General features: G+C 40.5%; 1 protein-coding gene and 1 long non-coding RNA gene across 12 annotated transcripts in view; one reads left to right on the forward strand and one right to left on the reverse strand.

The window, feature by feature from the left end:
- CASK (calcium/calmodulin dependent serine protein kinase) overlaps nucleotides 1–21,495 on the forward strand; it is a 127,027-nt gene that overhangs the window by 30,350 nt on the left and 75,182 nt on the right. For all 11 annotated transcript variants that reach the window (XM_053386883.1, XM_053386882.1, XM_053386886.1 and 8 more), the window contains 3 exons: nucleotides 5,050–5,162; nucleotides 18,454–18,559; nucleotides 21,118–21,195. In XM_053386883.1, coding sequence (XP_053242858.1) covers nucleotides 5,050–5,162; nucleotides 18,454–18,559; nucleotides 21,118–21,195 — 297 coding nt within the window. The remainder of the gene's footprint in view (nucleotides 1–5,049; nucleotides 5,163–18,453; nucleotides 18,560–21,117; nucleotides 21,196–21,495) is intronic.
- Nucleotides 5,523–17,372, reverse strand: LOC128413084 (uncharacterized). Its single transcript, XR_008330229.1, has 3 exons — nucleotides 16,464–17,372; nucleotides 16,148–16,271; nucleotides 5,523–5,623 (listed from the first exon to the last, which is right to left on the reverse strand). It is a non-coding gene; the product is annotated as an uncharacterized LOC128413084 (long non-coding RNA).

The raw sequence follows: 21,495 nt of genomic DNA on the forward strand, positions 1-21,495 counted from the left end.
CAAGCACTGAGAGAACTGTAGAGGAGTCTTGACTCCTGTTAATTTGTTAAACCTAATATGATTATTCGGGCTGAGATCAGGAAAAAAACCTTCAGTTTTTATTAATAACTTGTTGACTGGGTTTGATTTGTCTGTATCTCTGGCCTCATCACATAAGCCTAGAATCTGCTTTATCTTCATTTTAAAAAACCACATGAGCACAATCCAACCCATTCCAGCCTGCAGCACCTGCAAGAAGGGGTCCACATAAGATTGAATCAAGCTCTTTTCTCCCTCTGCCCCTTTCTCACCAATTCTCCCATATGTGGATAAACATCTCTCATATCTGGATCCACTCTTCCAAGTGAAGCCTTACTTGCGTATATATCCCATAATTGGTGATGGTGACTAGCAGTATTGCTCCATTTGTTTATGCTTGCACACAGCAAGAACTGATGAGAGGGAGGGAAAGATTCTATTGAGGATCCTTTCCCACAAGTACAGTGGTGAGAACTTTATGCACAGGAGGAATTGTGTTCCATGTCTCTAGACGCTTTATGAAACCTTGTAAAATGTGTGAACAGATGTCAATTCCAGCAGGGCTTTCTGTAGTCTAAATAGGGCATTGCACAGTTCTTCCTACTGTGCCATGTAGAGAAAAGCTGAGTTCCTTGATCCAGCTGGTCATTTGAATCTAGCTTTTTAGTTATTTAGTATTCACATTTCTACAGGCCAAATTTTATCCACTTTCATAGTATGCATCTGTAGTGCAGCATTATTTATTTAACTTTTATAGGCAAAAAGGTACAGTTGAGTGATAGCATAATAAAGAGCTGGAAACTGTTCATATTCTTAGACCACAGCAAACATTTGTAGGAGCCGCAAAGGATTAAACTGTTTGATTGCTATAGTAATTGTTAGGCAAAGTGGGGGAATAACACTGAAGATTGAAAGACTTGAATGGTTGTGATGAAGAGCAGCAAGCAGCATTATATATGTCAGGGGTCAAACTTACTGTGCCTCGGGCCGGTGTTTCCAGCGCCGATCTCACAGAGAGCGGGGGAGTGTGTGCCCATACGCGTGCACACACGCTATTTCCAGTTCACTTCCGGGTGGGAGGAGCACCGGAAATAGCTTGTGCACATGTGCACGGGCCTCTTCCAATGCAGATGTGCACCGAAATAACGTTTGTGCATGCGCAAATAACGTTTGTACATGCGCAAAAGCTATTTCTGGTGCTCTGTGCAGCGCAGCACTGGTAACAGCAAGTAGCGGGGGTCACCGTGGGCCGGATAAACGAGTCCCTCGGACCTTATCCAGCCTGCGGGCCTTAGTTTGGGGACCCCTGGTGTATGCTATGAGAGAGGGAAGAATTGAATATCTCTTCAACTGCGACCAAGTAGGATCTGTGGGTGGGATGATGCTTCTGAGCCTCATGAATACAAAATACACTAACGTTTGTATGTCCTGTGCTCGCGCTTATTCTGTTAGGTGGGTAATCTTTTGAGGTCTACAAAGTTTCCCATTGTGCACTGTTTTCTGCACTTGCTTTGAGGTCAAAAGACGATGTCTTGTTCTATTCTAGCTCTTGCTGCTCTCTGCAGGACAGAGTGGTAACTCCATGGTCCAGTGCCACATCAGGCCCAAGCCCCTAGTTAATCAGTGCCTTCCAAAGGTGGTACTTCTTCACCTTGTGAAAGCTTCCGCTCCTCAATTTGCTTGGCACTGTTGCTAGGTCAGAGGTGCTTAAGAAAGAGCACTCGTTCTTGTTTCCTGCACAGTCAGTAACACCTCCACCCTGGTGCTATGCAAGAGAAAGAAGGGATGCCTTTAGAAGGTATTCTCTGTAGCACTCAACAGGTGTGCATGCTTAGAAGAAACACTGTGCTTACTCTTCCCAGATCATTCTGTGGAGAACAAAATGCTGTTCCTCCTCTCCCACCACCACCACCACAGAGCTCTGATGAGAGTGAGTGGAAACCCTGTCTTTTATTCTTCAGAGGTGGTTCTGTGAAGAGCAAAATACAGCATTTCCCCCAGCTGTGAACAGAGTGTTGTGTGCCTGTGTTCATGCTTCTGCCTGCATATGTGTGTGTACATGTATAATTCTGAAACTGCCAGATGTGTGGATTTGTGTGTGTGTTGAGTGTGCATGTGCACTAGGGCTGGGCAAGATCTGGTTTTCAAGATCGTGATATATCACCAGCTAACAATTGCAGTATAGTGATATATCACAATGTCTGAAATAAGGAGGGGTGGCTAGGCTGTGGAGGGAGGGGAGGGAACAGGAGGAGCGACCTGGAGGAAGGAGGCAGCCTGCTTACTCAGTCGCAGGCAGGCAGGCGAGCACCTTCTTAGGCTCTCTCTGCTGAGGCCATCACTCTTATTAAAAGAACCTCACACAGTCCTTCCCAAGGCTTATCTGAGGTCCTTCCCAAGGCTTATCTTTTCTGTGTGTGATCATCACCTGACATGGCAGCTGGGCTGGAGGGAAGGAGGAGCAACCAGGAGGAAGGGAGGAAGAAGGAGCCTGTTTGTTCTGGTGAAGGTAGGCAGACAGGTGGGCACCTTCTTGGGAACCCTCTGCTGCCATGGGTGAGCACCGTGATATATTCCTAGCTCAAAAAAATTGAAACTGTTATCGCGATCTGAACCTCAAGTGGGTTTCAATGTATTGAAATACCACCCAGCCCTAATGTGCACAGGTGTGTGGTCCTCAGAGTAGTCCTTCCCTTTCATGAATGACCATCTGAAAAATTATTTGAAGTTGTTCTCAAGAGCAGTGTTTTCTTCTGGAAATGGTGTTATATGCATTAACTACTTCTAAATGTCAGTGATATTGAAATGTAGCTATTTTAGAACGGTTCCATCTTTAATAAACCCTAAAGTGATCATTAAATTGCTTAATAAGCTTTATCTGACAATTGTTGTTTCCAGCTATATATAGCTCTAAAGCCAATCCTTTGGCAGTAGAATGTTTAACTAGCTTTGGGCTATAGAATGCTTAACAGGCTTTAAGGCTGATTTTCTTTTTGCAAGAGCTTTAAGACTACATACAGTGAATATGCATTTCTCTTCCAAAGAAACCTTCATAAGAATTTTAGAAACCATAACAAAATTTTGCATATAGTCTTAAGCGCCCATGTTGCCTAAATTTATAAAATAAACTAATGCTGTCAATATATATATATATATTTAGTCCTGTAAAAAATGGATTCTGTAAAAGAACTTTGAAGTTTTACAGGATCACTTTATGGACTACTGTCTTCCTTCACAGAAGTGAGACTTTTGTGGGAAGAAAGCATATATGCTACAAGTGTACCTTCACATGAGATGAGCACAGTCACCTGGTATGTACAAGACGGCAAGCCAAGCTATGGCATACTGAGACTGCACAAGCATGTGGGATCTCTGAGATGAGCTGATGGCCACTTTTTCTCTCCCTAGTCCCTTTTAGTGCTGTGCCATGCTTAGCATGTCATTCAAACTGGGACTCACAGTTCAGTTCTCTCCTCACTAACCATAAGCTGCAGCCAAGGTTTGTTCTTGAGTGATTTGGCTAATAAAGTAGGGACAAAGTCCTTTGCTTCAACTATCCCAATTTTCATTGGTTGTAATACTTCCAGAGGTCTTCTTTGTTCAGATATATCTATACTGAAATTTTTATATGTTATTATTATGACAGATTAACATTAGCTAGACTTAAAGCATTTGTTTCTTTTGGCATTACGCAAAAAAGCACAGAGTGGAATAAGAAAGTATGTTTTTATTATTTTACATGAAAAATCTGTTGTAAACAGATGATCAGCCAAGTGATGTGAGTCCTTTGGCTTAATATTTTAATATTTTGTTTGTAAGTACAGTGATACCTCTGGTTGTGAACAGGATCCATTCCGGAGCCCCGTTCGCAACATGAGCATCTGCGTGTGCGCAGGTCGCGATTCACCACTTTTGCGTATGCGCGTGATGTCATTTTGCGCGTCTGTGCATGCGTGAGCGGCGAAACCCGGAAGTAACCCTTTCCGGTACTTCCAGGTCACCGCGGGACGCAACCTGAAATCGCGCAACCTGAAGCAAACATAACAAGAAGTATGACTGTAATACAATAACTCCTCTGAAGATTGATATAATAGAATAAAATTATTTACACAAGTTTAGGTGATACTTCTGTGTTTCAAGTTTAAACACTTGCTGGGGGAAGGAAAATACAAATATATTGCAATACAATAGTGTACTTGAAAATTGAGATATTTAAGTGAATGAAAGTTGGTGTGCACATTCAGAATAACATTTTGTGTTTCAGTTCTAAAGCCCATTTGAAGCCCCAGATTTGTTTTTGGGGGGGCAAGAGAGATATAAAATGCAATGTAATATCTGAGTCCTATACCTGTTTTTAAAGGGAGGATAAGCAGCTTTCTAGACAGAGATATTGAAATGAAAGTTGACTTTATGTTATTTATGTTACTTACTTTTTATTCATTGGATTGTTATATTGCCCTTCATGCAACAATCACAAGGTGGTTCACAACACAAAAATAAAAAATAAAATAATACTTTATATGTGCTTCCAAGCAGTTATATGCCTGCTTCTGTAAATGCCTACTCTTCATGGGCCAGTTTTGGTATGTCTCATTTGGGGATAGCTCTACAGGTATAAGTGAAAAGACTATTTGATTCTTACCTTGTAAAAGGGATTTCTGATGCCTGAAGTGATGTCTCACATAGCAGTCATGTGTAACTGGTGCCCATGGCATTTCCTGAAAATGTGCCCACTCGTCCAAAAAGGTTGGCAACCCTTGCTGTAGAGTCATACCCAAAAGATTTTTAGTGTCTTCTATGCTGGTGTTAATTCCACAAACATAAGCTTTTGCTAAACTGACTAAAACCAATGTAATAACCATAAGTAATATTTAGAATGATGGGGTTTTCCTGTAAATGACTAAATATCACTGTAAACCTCTCAAAATTTCATGTTAGTAGTAGTTAATCAGATCAAAAAGAAAAACAAAGCTATGTGTGAACTATTTTGGAGCTTACACTCAATTAACTATGGGTTATCTTCTTTTCTAGGGGTCCGTTCAGTGTTGTGCGGCGATGTATCAACAGAGAGACGGGGCAACAGTTTGCTGTGAAGATTGTCGATGTAGCAAAGTTCACCTCAAGTCCAGGATTAAGTACAGAAGGTGAAAATCAGTGGCTATCTTTCCTTCCTTTTTTTTGGTTGTACAGTATTCTACACACACACACACACACACACAGAGAGAGAGAGAGAGAGAGAGCGAGCGAGCTCAGTTGGTTAGAATGTGGTGCTATTAATGCCAAGGTTGCAGGTTTGATCCCTGTATGGGACAGCTGTATATTCCTACATTGCAGAGGATTGGACTAGATGATTCTCAGGGTCCCTTCCAATTCTTCAATTCTATGTTCAAATCTCTAGTCTCCTTTTGCTATTTCTGTGATCCAGGGGCTCAATGTAAACTTCAACAGTGTGCAGCACCAATGACAAAGGCAAATGCTGGAAATAATTAGAAAGGAGACGAAAATAAAACAGCTGACATTTAATGTCTATATATCTACAGTGAAGCCACATTTGGAATCCTGTGTATAGTTCTGGTCAACCCATCTCAGTCAGGATATTATTGACCTGGAAAAGATAAAGAAAAGTACAGCTAGAATTATCAGGTAGTTGGAGCACCTTGTGAGGGAAGATTGAAGTGTTTTTAAAAAAATGATGGGGGGCATTCTAACAATTTATAAAATTATTCATTGCACATAGAAAGAGAATCCAGCATTCTTTCTAGTTTTCCCATAATATTAGAGCTTTGGGTCACCCAATGGAATAATTAGCAATAGATTCTGGACAGATTAAATTACTACTACAAAAATCACATAGTTAATTTATGGAATTTGCTACCACAATATGTAGTGATGGCTGCTGGTTTACCTTTACAGTATTGTGGATACGTCTGTCTGTGGTGACTAGTCATGATGGTTATATGGAGCATGAGATGCACAATCTGCCATGAATGCCAATAGCTGGAGATCAAGAGTGAAGGAGTACTGTTGTCTTTATGCCCTGCTTGTAGGCTTTCTGGAAGCATCTGTTTGGCCACTAAGTAAAACAAGACGCTTGACTGGATGAAACTTTGGTCTGATTTAGCAGGGTTCTTCTTGAGTTCTTAAAAAAATGTTTGCATATTTTACACAGTTATACAAGTGGATTTATAATCTACATATACTTTTTATCTGCTGATGCCATGTATACTGGAGTTTTGTTCTTCTGGAGTCTATAAAGCAGAAGCAATATTCAGGATTTTTTAAAAAAGTATTTAACATATTATATATTTAATATTGCTTGTATAGATCTATGGTATCAGTTTTTATTACGAGACAGTAGCTTGCAAATATGTAAATATATTTGTTTAAATCCTGCCAGTGTTAAACAGGCAAAGAGGAGGGAATCCAGCTCTGTTCCAGTGGTGTAAAACCTCCAGACCATAGGCTTAATTAGACCCACCAAGCCTCCTCGTTGGCCTACCTTCCTCATACCTGTTGTCTGGGGAGGGGGACAGGGTCTTTCTGGGATGTGTTTCCCCCTCTCCTGTTGTTGCTCCACTTCCTGTCTAGGGTTTGCTTGCTGTGGATGTTCCCAACATGTTCTGTCTACAACCCCAGCAAACAGTAGGAAAAGCATATGTGGCATGGCGAGGCAGTCACTTCCTTTGGCATTTGCATGACAGAGGAAAGTAAAGAAAGTGTACTAAGCCTCATTGCTTAGTGTCTATGCTAGAGGCAAATCATATGTTGTCTGACAGACTACCACAGAGCTTGCCAGGACGTAGGACCCCTGCTTGGTTTGCAGCCTCACAGGAAACATCTAGTAGTGTGCTGGTCATAGTCAGTGTTGAAGAAGATGAGGGTGAGTCTTCCTCATGGTTTGCATGAGATGGGCAGTTCCTTGGCCCCAATGATAGTACCTGTTGGAGAGGAGTCTGCTGAGAAGGAGTGTGGAAGGAAGAATGACTGGTGCCACCTTAGTGTTCAACTATTGCCCATGCTTCAGTCACCACCCCACCCCATGGGGAGAGGGGTAGATTTCATTGATTGTGAATCCCTTTCCCTCTGGGAGTTTCAGGACTCTGTATATGTGGTGACAGCTTGTTTTGCTCCATGTGTCTGCGATCCTACAGGGCAGCCTTCTCATGAGTTGGGCCAGCAATGCTGATGGTTGGAGCAGAATACCTGGCTTTTGTCAGCAGAGTGCTTAACTCCACATGGGGCTGTGTGCTTCCACTGTGTAGAAGACACTGGTTCTCACTGTTGTGCTGGGGTTGGGGGGAGAGTATGCTGTAGAAATACAGTTCAGACAAGATCTAGGCTATGCATATGTCAAAGGGGTTGGAGAGCAGACATGGAAGACTGTCACAGTTTGCAACAAATGTTTGCCCTTCCCCTTTCTTGTCTATGTGGACTGCTCTGTTCTGACACCCACCAGTTTGTTGCAGTGAAGTGGTGGCTCTTGTTGGGTATTTGGGTCTAGAGTCCCGAGGCAAGGTACTGGTTAGAGATCTAGTAAGAAAAGTTTTCGCAAATTGCTTACATTCCTATATGTGTTTTGGAGAAAGTTCTCCCTTTTCTTACAAATAGTTCCTGTCACCCTTGTGTGCAATATGGGTACATGACATGGATCCAGAAGGATGTAACCCTATGTCACATGCCCTACTGTCATCTTTCCATGTCGCGTTCACATATACTGGTGGTGAGCTGTGAAAAGGTACTGAGATACACCATTCCTGTGCACATTCATGGCAACATGAGTTGCCACTGTGGAAGTAGCTATTTGTAAGTTTCTCCTTCAATTCATTTTAATTGGAGAGAAATCGTTTGTACAAGATCTGGGCCAGTGTAAAGTTGTGCCATTGAGTGCATGGTTTCATGCCTTATCTGTTCCAAAAGGGTAGCCAACATGATGCACTCCAAATATTTTGGACTTCAGCTCTCATGAGCTCCAGTCAGCATGGCCAATGGTAGAGAATGATGGGCATTGTAATTTAAAACATCTGGAGGAGACCATGCTGGCTACCCTTTCATTTTGGCTAACATTATTAGCTGTCTTCAAATATTTGATGAGCTGTTGTGCAGAAGATGGAGTGCACTTGTTTTCCATTGCTCAAGGGTGCAGGACCAGAATCAAATTGCAGGCAAATAACTTTCAGCAAAACAATAGGAAAACTTCCTTAACAGTACAAGTTGCTCATCTATTGAGCAGATTGCCTCAGGAAGTGGTGGGCTCTCAGTTGCTTAAGGTCTTTAAGCATAGGCTAGATTGCCACCTATCAGGGATGTTGTAGTTGCAACCTGCATTGTAGTTCCTTCACTAAGCAGGATTTCAGACTCGATTACATCCGACACCCCTTCCAACTCAGTGATTCCTAGCACATGTGTTCAGAGCAGGCAGAGCTATAGAGCTCCTTGCTCTGCCTTTTAATTATGTTGCTTTCCATCCACACCCATTTCCTGCCTTATTTGAATTACTTATGAGGATGCATCTCTCAAGGTCAAATATCACATTTTGGCACCTTTTTCTGAGACAGCTTCCCAGTCTTCTGATTATATGGAGATGACAGGAATCACAAATCAGGAAAACATAAAAACTGCCCATGTAAATGTATCTTTTTGCACCAGCTGCATCTGTTTCCTGTTGGGAGGATAGGAGGAATCAGTGATTAATTTTGTTCAGTGATAAGAGGAGAGGTGGTCATCTTCTTGAATTATTCTAGCTTTAAGTCAAGGTTGGAGAGCACTTGTTTTGAACTAGGGCATTGCTAATTTTGACAGATGGAAGACTTCACTTCAAAACTACATGTGCCCACATATATAACTTTATTTTTTTTATCTGTCTGCTCCAACACATACAGCTATGTTCATGCACAGCCATTGTTCTTTAATCACATGCCAGGCATTCATATACATGTTCATTCACATTCCCCCACCCTTTTCTACTGAGGAAGCAACAGTGGACTGTAACAAAGATGCATCTGCTTCTCCACTAGAAAGACGGAAGCAATAGTGGAAGCAAAGAAGATGAGAGAAGCTCCTAAACTGGACAATGGTTTATGAAATATTACTAGCAACAAGCATTCTTAATTTATGTATTACATTTATATCCCACAGAAGTCAAGGCAGCACACCGCATTCCCCCTCTCTCCATTTTATCATCACAATAACTTTGTGAGATAGGTCAGGCTGAGAGTTAGTGACTAGCTCAAGGTCACTCAGTGGAAATTGGAACCCTGGTCTCTCAAGTCTTAGTCCAGCTCTCTGACTACATCACACTGGCTTGGAATGAAGAAAGTTTTTAGAGACAAATATAAATAGAGCCTACTGTTTTTAATCATCGGCACTACATTTGATTTTATGCACATTATAAGAATACAGATGAACAAATATTAAATAATGTCCTTTAGCAAAAGGAATCTTAGAGCCTGGCCATAGTAATGTTTTCTCAGAAGTTCTACTGATTCTACTAGAACTTACTTCAAAGTAAATGTGCACAGAATCCATCTCATTCAGATTCACAATGCTGTTGCTATTAATGATTGTGGTATAAATCATATCCCCCGTATCACATTTTGAAAAATAAAAAGGCCTAGTAGGTTTTTGCTTTTAAAATACAATTACCTAAGAAATTGATGCTTCATGGGGGAAAATGAGTATTATTTCATTGATCCTTCTTAATGGTGAAGCAGTCACTTTCCATATATGCATAACACATAAACGAGAGGAGGGAAATTATCAAAGTGTCCATGTAATGCAGGTATCTTGTAATGGAACAAAAATTGTATTAAATGCCTTGTAATGAATTCTGACAACTAGCAAATCTAGTATATGCAAAATTCTATTGAAGCAAATATTAGTATTCATGGTATTTGGTTCTGTGTCATCAGTCTTGGTAGTGTTGTAATTTATCACTTCAAATACAGTCCATTGACACTTTCTCAGTGTTCCAGGAAGTAGCAGAATCTACTGGGTATTATATGTATATGTGATGGCAGAATCAGTTAGAGTATTAGTATTGTTTGTGTCATATAAAAGTATACAGATACTATTTGGGGTTTTAAAAAATAAGCTTTCAGATACTGTAGTATAAAAATGATTCACATATACAAATACCTCAGGGCATCCACAACCACCTTTTCAGCATCTTTGCTAGCCTAGGCAGCTGAGTAGACTGTGGGGACTGTCAGTAGACTGGTATTGAGCATCTGTGACCACTTGTGACAAATCCCCTCAAATGTCTTACCCATAAGTTTTAGAGGAGAAAATCACTTTGAAAGCAGGTTTCAGTTACTGTGACAATTTCAACCATCACACCAATACTCTTTTCTCCCCACATCTCTTGCCATTATTGCAACACTGATAAGTACCTACTGTGCCTGCCATGCTGCTAAATCCAAAGAATGCCTAGCAACGAACTGGTCTTTATAATGTTATCAACATGGCCATTTAAAGAACCATGTGCCTTTTACCAATGACATTTGGAAGGAGGCAAAACAGTCCAGAAAGAATTGTAATAGAAAGAATTGCAACAGAATTGATTGCTAATCAATATGTGGAGACAGAGGGAGAAGGAGACAGGGAAAGATACATGTTCAGTTGGCCCCTTGACAAAGTGCAGTGATTGCCATATGTGAACCAAAGGGGGTGGGGAAGTGGTTAGGAATGAATTAATGTGGATGTGCACAGGGGGAACTATGACTATTGCCTGGGCACAAAGCTGAGTGGAAGTTGTAGAAATTGAGGAAGCATGGTTCAGTTATTCCGGGATATTTCAGTGTACTACAGTGGTACCTCTGGTTGTGAACAGGATCCATTCCGGAGGCCTGTTTGCAACATGAAAAGAGCACAACCCGCAGCGGCGCGTCTGTGCACGCGCGGTTTGTAATTCGCCGTTTCTGCACATGCACGAGCGGCGAAACCCGGAAGTAACCCTTTCCGGTACTTCCAGGTCGCCGCGGGACATAACCTGAAAGAACGTAACATGAAGCAGATGTAATATGAGGTATGACTGTATAGTATAGTACAGTATCAAAATAATTATTTTGGGATATACTGTACAACCAGAAACAGTATCCATGCCTCTCTTCAAGAGCTTTGGCTATTCTACAGTTCTCCATGCCATATTGTGGTGAACAGGGATTTTTAACTCTGACAAATATGAAAGATCAGAAAAGAGAATGGCTTCTTAATGTTGATGAGAGTTTGTCTGTCTCAAATTAGACCTGATATAAATGAGATTACCTAGCAAAAGCAAGCCCACACTTCTCCTTAAGTTCGTATACATATTTAAGGCACATATGTAAGAGGCTCGTTTATAATTATATTTTGGGAATTATTCATTTTCTCATGTAGATGCATTGTTTTATACTTTCTGGATGTCCTGTGATCATATTATAAAGTAGTTGTGTTTTATGTTATAAATCAAGTACTGCTAGGAGTTGTTTCTTTTTGTTTTCCAATGTATTTCCTACTAATAAAAAGATCAGTGTGGTGTGAGCAAATTTTTATTCTGAAAGTGTGGCCCAGAAAAAAGTTTAAGAACCACTGGTGTTAAATATTGATTTCAAATTCAGGAAATGCTCAACTATATTATTTTACAATTACAATAAGATTGTAGTACTAATTTTTATAGAGGGTGGTAACAATAAGAAATATCTGCTGGTCAAGTGATAAAAGCTACCATAGTGGCAGTAAAATAAGATAAAATCCTGAGCATGTTGGCAATAAGGTTTTTATGAATACATTACACTGTATCAATGGTGACAGTAACTCATTGCAGGTGTGAACGATAAACCCAAATATAAATTAACTTCAAGACCTTGTCTAGGAATAGGAACTAGAGATGATATTCAGGGAATGGCTAAATATGTACATGAAAGGAGGTAAGAAATTTGCACTTAATTAAATGTCTGCATAGGATAATGGTTTGTTTGGATGATTTCTCAAATCTAAGCTTTGTGGGTGTGTTTTTGAAAAAACCTGGACCAATTTTATACAACAAACTTCTTTTCTGTCACACATCTAGGATGTTGAAGGAATCAGAAAAGCTTGCAGACATAGCCATATCTTACAGTTTTAGACTACAGTAGTTATAAACAGTACTGGGCTTGATCCATGCACATGGAGGGATTATCATAGAACGTGTTTCTTTACCCAAGTGTATGGGTGATTTGTATGTGCATTATGAGCAATGGAAGACCTGTGTACACCTCCTAGAGATAGAGAGGGAGGCTGGATAGGAATGTGGGAAACAAATACAGACTTCCTGTGTGTGCATCATCAATGTGAGAAATTATGGCTCCAATTAAGTCCCATGGAGATCCCTCCATGTTCAGGCGCTGTCCTTTGGGTGATCTAGATTATGCCCACTCTGAAGAATCAGGCATAGTGGTGCTTATCACCTAAAAATTAGAAACATTATCATTAATTGGTGCGGTTGAATTAGAAGTATTAAGTGAATTAGAAGTTTAGTTTAATTTAAGAGCTCTCTGAAAAGTTGCTGTAAAACGCTGAATGATTCTGTGTCAAATACAACCTCTTGATTTAATCTGAATTATGATCTCTGTACAGTATAGATAATGGTTTAACTGCCAAGTGTCACTCCTGCAAAGTGAAATTAATAGTCAGTTAGCTGAGTGAAAATTGTGAGTATGCCCAGTAGAGCTTTTTTCACTCTTTGGTTTTTTGTTTGGTTTTTTTTTAATGAAGCTCAAGCCCCATGCCATGCTTTTGGTTTTGAAAGTGTCCTCCTTTGGTGAATGAAGGAAGGGAAAAACAGGAGCAGCTGTTTAAGGAAGGAATCTAAAGTTCCCTCTGGGTACATGGAATTTCAGTCTTCCTATCTTTTAGCTTTAATCCATGAATGCAGTATCTTCATGCACAAGCAATTCTTTTAAAGAGTGTCCCCAGTTTACTACTTAAATGCTCCAGAGTTTTAAAAACTTTTAAAAGCCCAATTCAGTGGTCTCTGGGAGGATGCTTGAATTAGAATCTGAACTTAAAACTGCTTTACCATATTGTGCCCAAGAGCATTAATGTTTTGTAGAAATTAACAACTACTACCTCCCTTGGTCAGATTGCTCTGCGCTAAAGAAATTGCGCCTGGTATTTTCCTATATGTTTGTAGTTGTAGGGTTGTCTTTAGAGTCAGCTGTAACAAGGAACTCAAGCAGGTAGGGGGGAGACGGATTATCATACTCTTGATGCACATGATCTTCCCCTCTCCTTTTAAAAAGATGTCCATTCAGTCAGATGAATTGGATTGCTACGTTATGAAAAGTAATATTTTATTTCCAAATCTGGACATTTATTCTCCCCCCCCCCACTTCCCTCAGATAAGTGAATATCTGTGAAACTTCAGTAGTGAAATTTTAAATGTCCTTGGGCACAATCCAATTAAGCAGATTTTAAGTTTGATTCTATTTCAGTCAGAATTAAACATGCTGTACTTTTATCTGAATAGTACCTCTTATTTTTATTGTTCTCTTGTGGTTGTGTTCCTTTACAAAATAGCTATTTTCCACTGTATTTTGAAGTAACCTATGTCTTGGAGTTGAAATTTCTAGCTATTTTATTGTCCATCTTTGCTTCTGAAAGGCTTTGATTAGCTGTGAGTAAAAATGCACTGCTCAGTAATTTGGCCTTTTGTTATTAGTAGGGTGTGGTGAGTCAGAAGTTATATTTGTAGAATTCTCTATGCAAAAGAGTGTCTAATTATGTAAAGACCTATGCTCATGTCCCCCCCCCCCATGCCTTACTGGTTAAATTCTAGTAATTGCCTAAAAAGAAACTACAGTATCTTTTAAGGCCAACAAACCATACATATTCATTGTCCTCAAGCACAGTTCTGTGTGTTTGCATGCTATAGCATGTCAGCCTTTAAATACTTTAAATTTCCTATCTATCCTGTGCAAATCATGTCAGCTGATTCTGATAGCGTCTCACTCCTATAAAATAATCTTCAGCTTATCAGAAAATAGTGTGGTATTCAAAATAGCATGACATTTCTCCTCTTCCCTCATGCTCACCCCAAATATGCTCTGGGGGGGGTTGGGGAATTCCCAGAACAGATTTAGGGGGCACAGAGGGACGAGAGGGGGAGATGATTCTGTCAGTGGAAGGATGTCTCTTTGCACAGCAGAACGATATTCTTGGCCCTATATTGAATACAGTGGTACCTCGGGTTAAGAACTTAATTCGTTCTGGAGGCCCGTTCTTAACCTGAAACTGTTCTTAACCTGAAGCACCACTTTAGCTAATGGGGCCTCCCGCTGCTGCGCCGCCGCTGCCCGATTTCTGTTCTCATCCTGAAGCAAAGTTCTTAACCCGAGGTACTATTTCTGGGTTAGCGGAGTCTGTAACCTGAAGTGTCTGTAACCCGAGGTACCACTGTACAGCACATACTAACTAGACCACATTAAGGAACCTTTTTGGCTCCATGGCCTAGATCTGGGTGGTCCAGCCTCTCAGACCAAGTGAAATTGCAAGACTACTTCAGTACAGAACGTGTGGGCCACACACCAAATTAAATTTCCATATCGTAAATTAAAGTGTTCACAATATAGTTCATATTATTTAATATACCAAATTAAAAGCTTTAATGTATTTATTTATTAAACAAAATTTAATGCACAAATTATTTTAGAAGGCTATGCTCTGCCTCCCTGCCCTCCCCTCCTCACAGGACCACTGGTGCCACCGCAGAACATATGAGCATTATGGGAAGGCTGGGAGGAAGGAGCAGAAGGAGAACCAACCGCTGCCACTGCTGTTAACTTCACCCGTACACCGCCCCCCCCACCCCACAAGCATGCTATGGGACAGTGCAGCCTGCAGCCCACCCTCTTCCCTCATCCACCCCTCTGTGGCCCTCCAGATGCTGCTGACCTCAACCTCCCATCATCCACAATAAGCACAAACAATAGGAAGGGATAGCAGACCAACAACATTTGGAGGATCATAGATTCCCCATCCTGGTCATAAGCTTGTGTGCAGTTACTCAAGAGTAAGTCCTATTTATTCCAATGGGTCTTACTCTATAATAAGCTGAGATTGCATCCCACGTGCCCTTAACAAAAGCTTCATCCATCTATGATCGAAAAGCAGCCGGAAAAATCTGTGTGAGCACAAACTGCCTACTTGCCTGCTGCTTTTTTTTTAAGCCATGCTGTCAACTGACCCTTGTGGCTCTGAAGGACACAAGGTGGCTATGCTTAGGCACACATAGCACAACTAGGGCCCCTGGAATGGGAATGAGCAAGAGCACCAGAGCCCAAGCAGCAGAAGGATGAAGAGAGCAGGCAGCCCATGACATCCATTCCCCTGCTTCCCAGCCCAAAGGCTGTCTCTGAAAAGTATGGACGTCATACTCCAAACTTTGATCTGCAGTTCATCAGCCTGCTCTCACCTCTGCTTACCTGAGCTACCCTTGGTTCGAGGATGAAAACCACCAAGAAACCACCAGTCACATAGCAACGAGCAAAATAACCCGTGGTACGAGTGATAAACAGGGAACTTTGGTTGTTGTACAGTTCCGTGCCATAAAGGAGGAAGAGGGCAAATGTCGTGCTTCACAGGCTGTAGTGATTTGCTCATTAGCACACCTGCGTAACATAGAGAGATGCTCCATCCCCTGGTTCCCTAAGGTGGGGGTGGTGGCAGAGGCATTTGGTTGTTTGGAAAGATAGGGACTCACTCACGCCTCACAGCTACTTCTCTTCTGAATGGCTTCCAAAGACCGTCAAAATAAGGACTATTGGGCTGGACCACCCTGGACTAGATCATCATCAGATCTTAGCCTCATGGGCCAAATTTGACAAGTGGGCAGGGTTGCCTGCCTGTCAATCACTTGACTTCACAATGACATTGGGTAATTGGATGCTTTAAGTCCCAAAGTGTAGAGACTTCAAAGCACCATGCAGGACTTGCAAAGAGAGCTGTATGGTACTTTAAACCACCTGAGGTTTGGACTTTACTGCCCATCAGTTGAAGTGCTATAGAATGGAAGCTTGCTTTCTGCTGTTAGGCATAATGTTAGGTGCCAGATGTACATTTAAGATTTCAGGGGGGCGGGGAACAGCACACTCTGGCTCCTACTGTTGGGACTTACTCTGATCTGTGGTGTGCCAACAGGGTTTTCTGGGCCCAATATGTTGGAATGGGCCCTCTCCAAATGAAGGTGGTAGACAGCTGGGGTCTCACCAGCAGTGTAGTTTGCAATGTGTCCAGCTGCCCTGTAGCAAAGAAAGAAAAGAAAAATATATTGGGGGGGGGGGAGGAATGGATACCTGGGCCACCTTAACAATGACCTGCTGCTAAATGTCCCTGTGATAAATAGAAGAGAATTAATTGTCTGTCATTAAATACTTCAGTATATGTAGCTTTGTGCTTTATTCAAGGCAAGAGGAATGTCCTTTTTTACTTACCGTAGTGTTCTTTATGCATGCTGAGAGTTCAGCTGTGTGAAAACATTTCCCATTGTGTCTGCTTGTTAACTGAAACTAGTTATTTTCCTCTCAGAATATACAGAACAGTGATTAAAAAATCCTTGATACTGCTTTTCCAGAAGATGGAGATCAGTTCATTCAGTGGTTCTTAATGTAGGACATGCAATAAAATAAAAAAATGCTGTCTCTATCATGCTCCTTTAGAACAGAGATAAGTTAATTTCAGAAATGTTTGGCTCTTGGAAACATTTTTTCCTACAATTGGCTATTGTTTGGATTTCAGGTTGATGGGATTTAAAAAATCTGATTCTTCTTAGAATTATCTCCTGTGAAATAATGTTTACTACCAAGGCACAGTTACATGGAATGTACTTCTGCTATATAGAAAATGATTTGAAATCAAGCTTGCAAAATGTAATTCATACAGTATGAAAGGCTTTTTTTGTTTTGTTTTTTGTTTTTGTTTCCTTTAATCTTCCTTGATTTGACTTAGAATTGCTAATGAAGTCTGATTCCTGCGCTTGGTGTCAGGTCTGGTTTGCTGAAATCATAGTCAAGGTGTAATTCAAAGGACAAGTAGCAGGTTTTAACCTAGAAAATCACCTTTAGGCCAACATAGGGACAACTGCAAGCTGTTGGGTGGCTAAGCAGATATGGAGACTTGTCAGGCAGTAGCTCAGTCTTTCCTGTACCATTGCTGGGCCAGTCAAACTTCACAAACTATTATATGATTTTGGTGCTACAAGAAAATATTGTGTTGTGTGGACACATGTCTTTGTCTAGCACAAGCTTTCCGGAGGAAGCAAGTGGATTGACTGCAGCCTTGGAAGGCTTGGTTAAAAAACAGGGACCTTGGAGGGGTAATTCTTCATTTGGCAGTAGCAGTCATCTGTGGACCCATGTCCTGTTGCCCTCAGCAACTGGGGATGCCTAGTATGGCACTGCCTTTATTGTGACATCATCCTGTTCCTACATTGACCTCCTGGAGCTGAAACTGAGAGCCCACACTTCTATGTTGCAAAACCTGCTTCTGTATCAAAGCATCTTGGCAATTGAAGAATTGTAATGCAATACTCATGGTCTGGTCTGACTGCCCCCCTTTTTGTGACTCAGACACTTAGACTTATGGTCCAGGTTGCAGCGTCATATATATTCAATATAGGTTGCCTTCCCATCATGCGAGGGAAACTAGTAGGTCTGAGGATTGTAGGGAGCACCAGATCCCATATTATGATAGTCAGAAAGATAGTGCACATGAATAGCTAGTTGGGTACACATGAAAATGCATACAGGAACTGACAGTTTACTTAACTTCAACATGCGTTTGATGAACTTACCACTTAACGGGAAGTGTCTGATGCATATATTTTCAAAATGTCAGTTCTGCAGGAACATTGGAGGCAGAGGTTGTTGGAAATGACTGCTAGATAAGTTTAGCAGTTGGAGTAGGGTGACAGTGAATACTAGGTTTGTGATTGTGTCTATCCATTTGTAATTTGAAAAGAACTACACTCTGCAACCTACTAAATGGTGTCCTATTCATATGCCTGTTGCTTTCTAAGGACGTGCACTCTGCCAGGCCTGGAACTGATTGGTTGGGATCCTCATGATGAGATTCAGGTGTTTACATAACCTTTACAGATCTTGTCACACATATGTTAAATGCCCTTCCATTGCATTTTATAACTGCACATGAGTCTTCATTTATATTTGCAGGGTTGTTCTTTACTGTGTGTCTAATTAATCATCTTGATTTTATACCATTATATATAAAATATGTATATCTATAAAATGTTGCATTAATACTTCAGCTATAAGGAGAGAGTTCAACATGCCAAACCTATTTAAACTCTTGAAAATGATTCAGAAATTAATCCAGTACCTTGGTTAAGTATTCAAATGGCTGTGCATCATTTGTGTGTGTTCTGTTATCAGTACAAATTATACAGCAATGACTGTCTCTCAACAGATCTGAAAAGAGAAGCCAGTATCTGTCACATGTTGAAGCACCCTCATATTGTTGAACTTTTGGAGACCTACAGTTCCGATGGAATGCTATATATGGTTTTCGAATTGTAAGTTTTACATTTATATATTCCATACACACTCTTCATATGTTTTGCTCATATGGTCAAGCATGCACTTAAAGCCAACCAAAATAGGCTAACACATTAGATTAGCACTAACTAATAACACATTAGACCTGGTCTGAACAAAGACATTGGATTCTTATCTCATTATACATGACAAAGCCATTTTTCACCTTCTCACCCCTTGCTTTTTCCTGTAAGACCTATTGCAGTCATTAAGAGTCGTCAACAGGCTCATCACAGCTATCTGCCAATCACCCATTCCCACCACCCTTCTGAGTAATACCCCTCCCCACCTTCTCACTATATAGAAGGATCTGGCAACTTCTGTTTCAGTGTATCTGAAGAAGTGTGCATGCACACGAAAGCTCATACCAAGAACTAACTTAGTTGGTCTTTAAGGTGCTACTGGAAGGAAAAAATTTTTTTGTTTTGACTATGGCAGACCAACACGGCTACCTTTCTGTAACTGACATTAGATTAGGTGGTAGTTAACCTTTCATAATTTTAAAATTGGATTCAAATAGTTGCAAACGGTTCCTTCCAAGCTACTTGTCCTATATATAATAAAAAGTATCATGAAGAAAATGGAACGTCATTAATATACTGAACTATAATTGTAATGCACACATTCTAACAAAGCAAAACCTTAATGTTTACGACATAAGAAAGGTCCAGCCAAATTTGAGCAAGTCTCGTGGATGTTAACACAAGAAAACTAAGCAAATGATAAACTCTTTTCTAAATTAGTAGGACATAAACATGCTTGTCTTAGTTGGATTTTTCTGAGGGGATGGGATCGCAAATGTTTGTTTGTTTGCTTGCTTGCTTGCTTGTTTTATTAAACTGTGTTGCTTATATCCACATGCTTTTCTGCTCTTCCCTCCTTCTGTATCCTTTAATGCTTGCAGAAGAATCACCTGAGAGAACCTTAGAAGCTATGCATGATGCAATATTGAAGCATCTAGTTCTCACTATAGCCAGCATGCTTGGAAATGGTTATCACTCACATAGTATTTGGATTCCAGACAATATATTTATCTAGAGTTATATATTAATATATCATTATTTATTTAAAAGACTTATGCAGATAGTAGCATTTCTTTACTTTAATGCAGATTGGGCATTGCACAGTTACTTTCCTTAACATTTTTTTTTAATTTAATGGATTGCCATCATATACAGGCAATGATTTACTGTGTAATGTTAGATGCTATTAAAGCATGAATTTTTTAATCCAGTGATTATAATTACAGTTTCACTAGCAGTTGCTTACTTTTTCTTACCCTGATCAGACATCTATGAGGAAGGGAAACGGAAAGGGGAAATATTAAAATCTTATTACAGTGTCTGGTCCTTGGACACATTGTAAAAGTGCACTTTCTTATTTTTGTGAAGCACTTTAAGATTCTCATGTGGCTGGTTAACTAAATGGCACATCATTTAGTTAGGAGTTTGTCTCCATCTACTGGCAAAACATTTATTACATCACCATGTTCCAAACTAAAAAATTTTTTTCCTTCCAGTAGCACCTTAAAGACCAACTAAGTTAGTTCTTGGTATGAGCTTTCGTGTGCATGCACACTTCTTCAGATACACTGAAACAGAAGTTGCCAGATCCTTCTATATAGTGAGAAGGTGGGGAGGGGTATTACTCAGAAGGGTGGTGGGAATGGGTGATTGGCAGATAGCTGTGATGAGCCTGTTGACGACTCTTAACGACTGCAATAGGTCTTACAGGAAAAAGCAAGGGGTGAGAAGGTGAAAAATGGCTTTGTCATGTATAATGAGATAAGAATCCAATGTCTTTGTTCAGACCAGGTCTCTCCATGGTTTTAAGTTTGGTAATGAGTTGCAATTCAGCAGCTTCTCTTTCCAGTCTATTTCTGAAATTCCTTTGTAGTATAACAGCTACTTTGAGATCTTGTATAGAATGTCCTGGGAGATTGAAGTGTTCTCCTACTGGTTTCTCTGTCTTGCGATTCTTGATGTCCGATTTATGTCTGTTTATTCTTTGGCGTAAGGTTTGGCCTGTTTGTCCAATATAGAGAGCTGAAGGACATCGCTCTGGGACCCGTTCTGGGGGCTAGGGTCGGGGGAAGCTCGGGCTTCCCCCGCCCCAGCCCCAGCCCCGCGCCTGTGGGGGGGCAATATTTTTCCCCCCTTTATTTCCCTCCCCCCAAAATCTAGGTGCGTCCTATGGGCCAGTGCATCCTATAGGGCGAAAAATACGGTATTTTAGTTAACTTTGTTTCCAACTGTACCCATAAGCATCTAGAAATACTGATAGCTGTTCATGCTTGAGACCATTCTTCCCAACTCTATTACGTTTTGAGCTGCACTGAGCTTGCAATAAGAAAGATGGTTAAGACTTCAAATATTGTTGGTCATTAAAAATAAAAAAATTGTGTCTAAGATTTTGGTTAGTGTAATGTGTGAGATTCTTTAGAATACTTTCAAAAGTGTAAAATTGGAGCGTTATCATTATTTCATTTCTATTTCCTGTTCTACAATCACATTTTTCTTACTTTTTTAACCTGCAGTATGGATGGTGCAGACCTCTGCTTTGAAATTGTAAAGAGAGCAGATGCTGGCTTTGTGTACAGTGAAGCTGTAGCCAGGTATGTATTCTTATTTTAATTAAATCGTTAGGGAGATTGGGGGGGCATAAATGACTAATATTAGATGCTTAAATATCCAACATTTGTGTGTGTGTGTACTAACATACACACACAAATACTGCACATATAGTGTATGTTTTTATAACCAACTTCATGCATGTTAAAGTATGAAAGTGGACTAAAATGCATTTGGGTTAAAAATCCAAAGGGTGACTGGTATGATTTTGAACTTCCGATGGGATTAATTTACATTGTTGCTAGTCAGAGTGGAACAAAATGTTTTCATACCAGTGCTGTCTC

The sequence above is a fragment of the Podarcis raffonei genome, chromosome 4, assembly GCF_027172205.1.
Source record: "Podarcis raffonei isolate rPodRaf1 chromosome 4, rPodRaf1.pri, whole genome shotgun sequence".
NCBI lineage: Eukaryota > Metazoa > Chordata > Lepidosauria > Squamata > Lacertidae > Podarcis > Podarcis raffonei.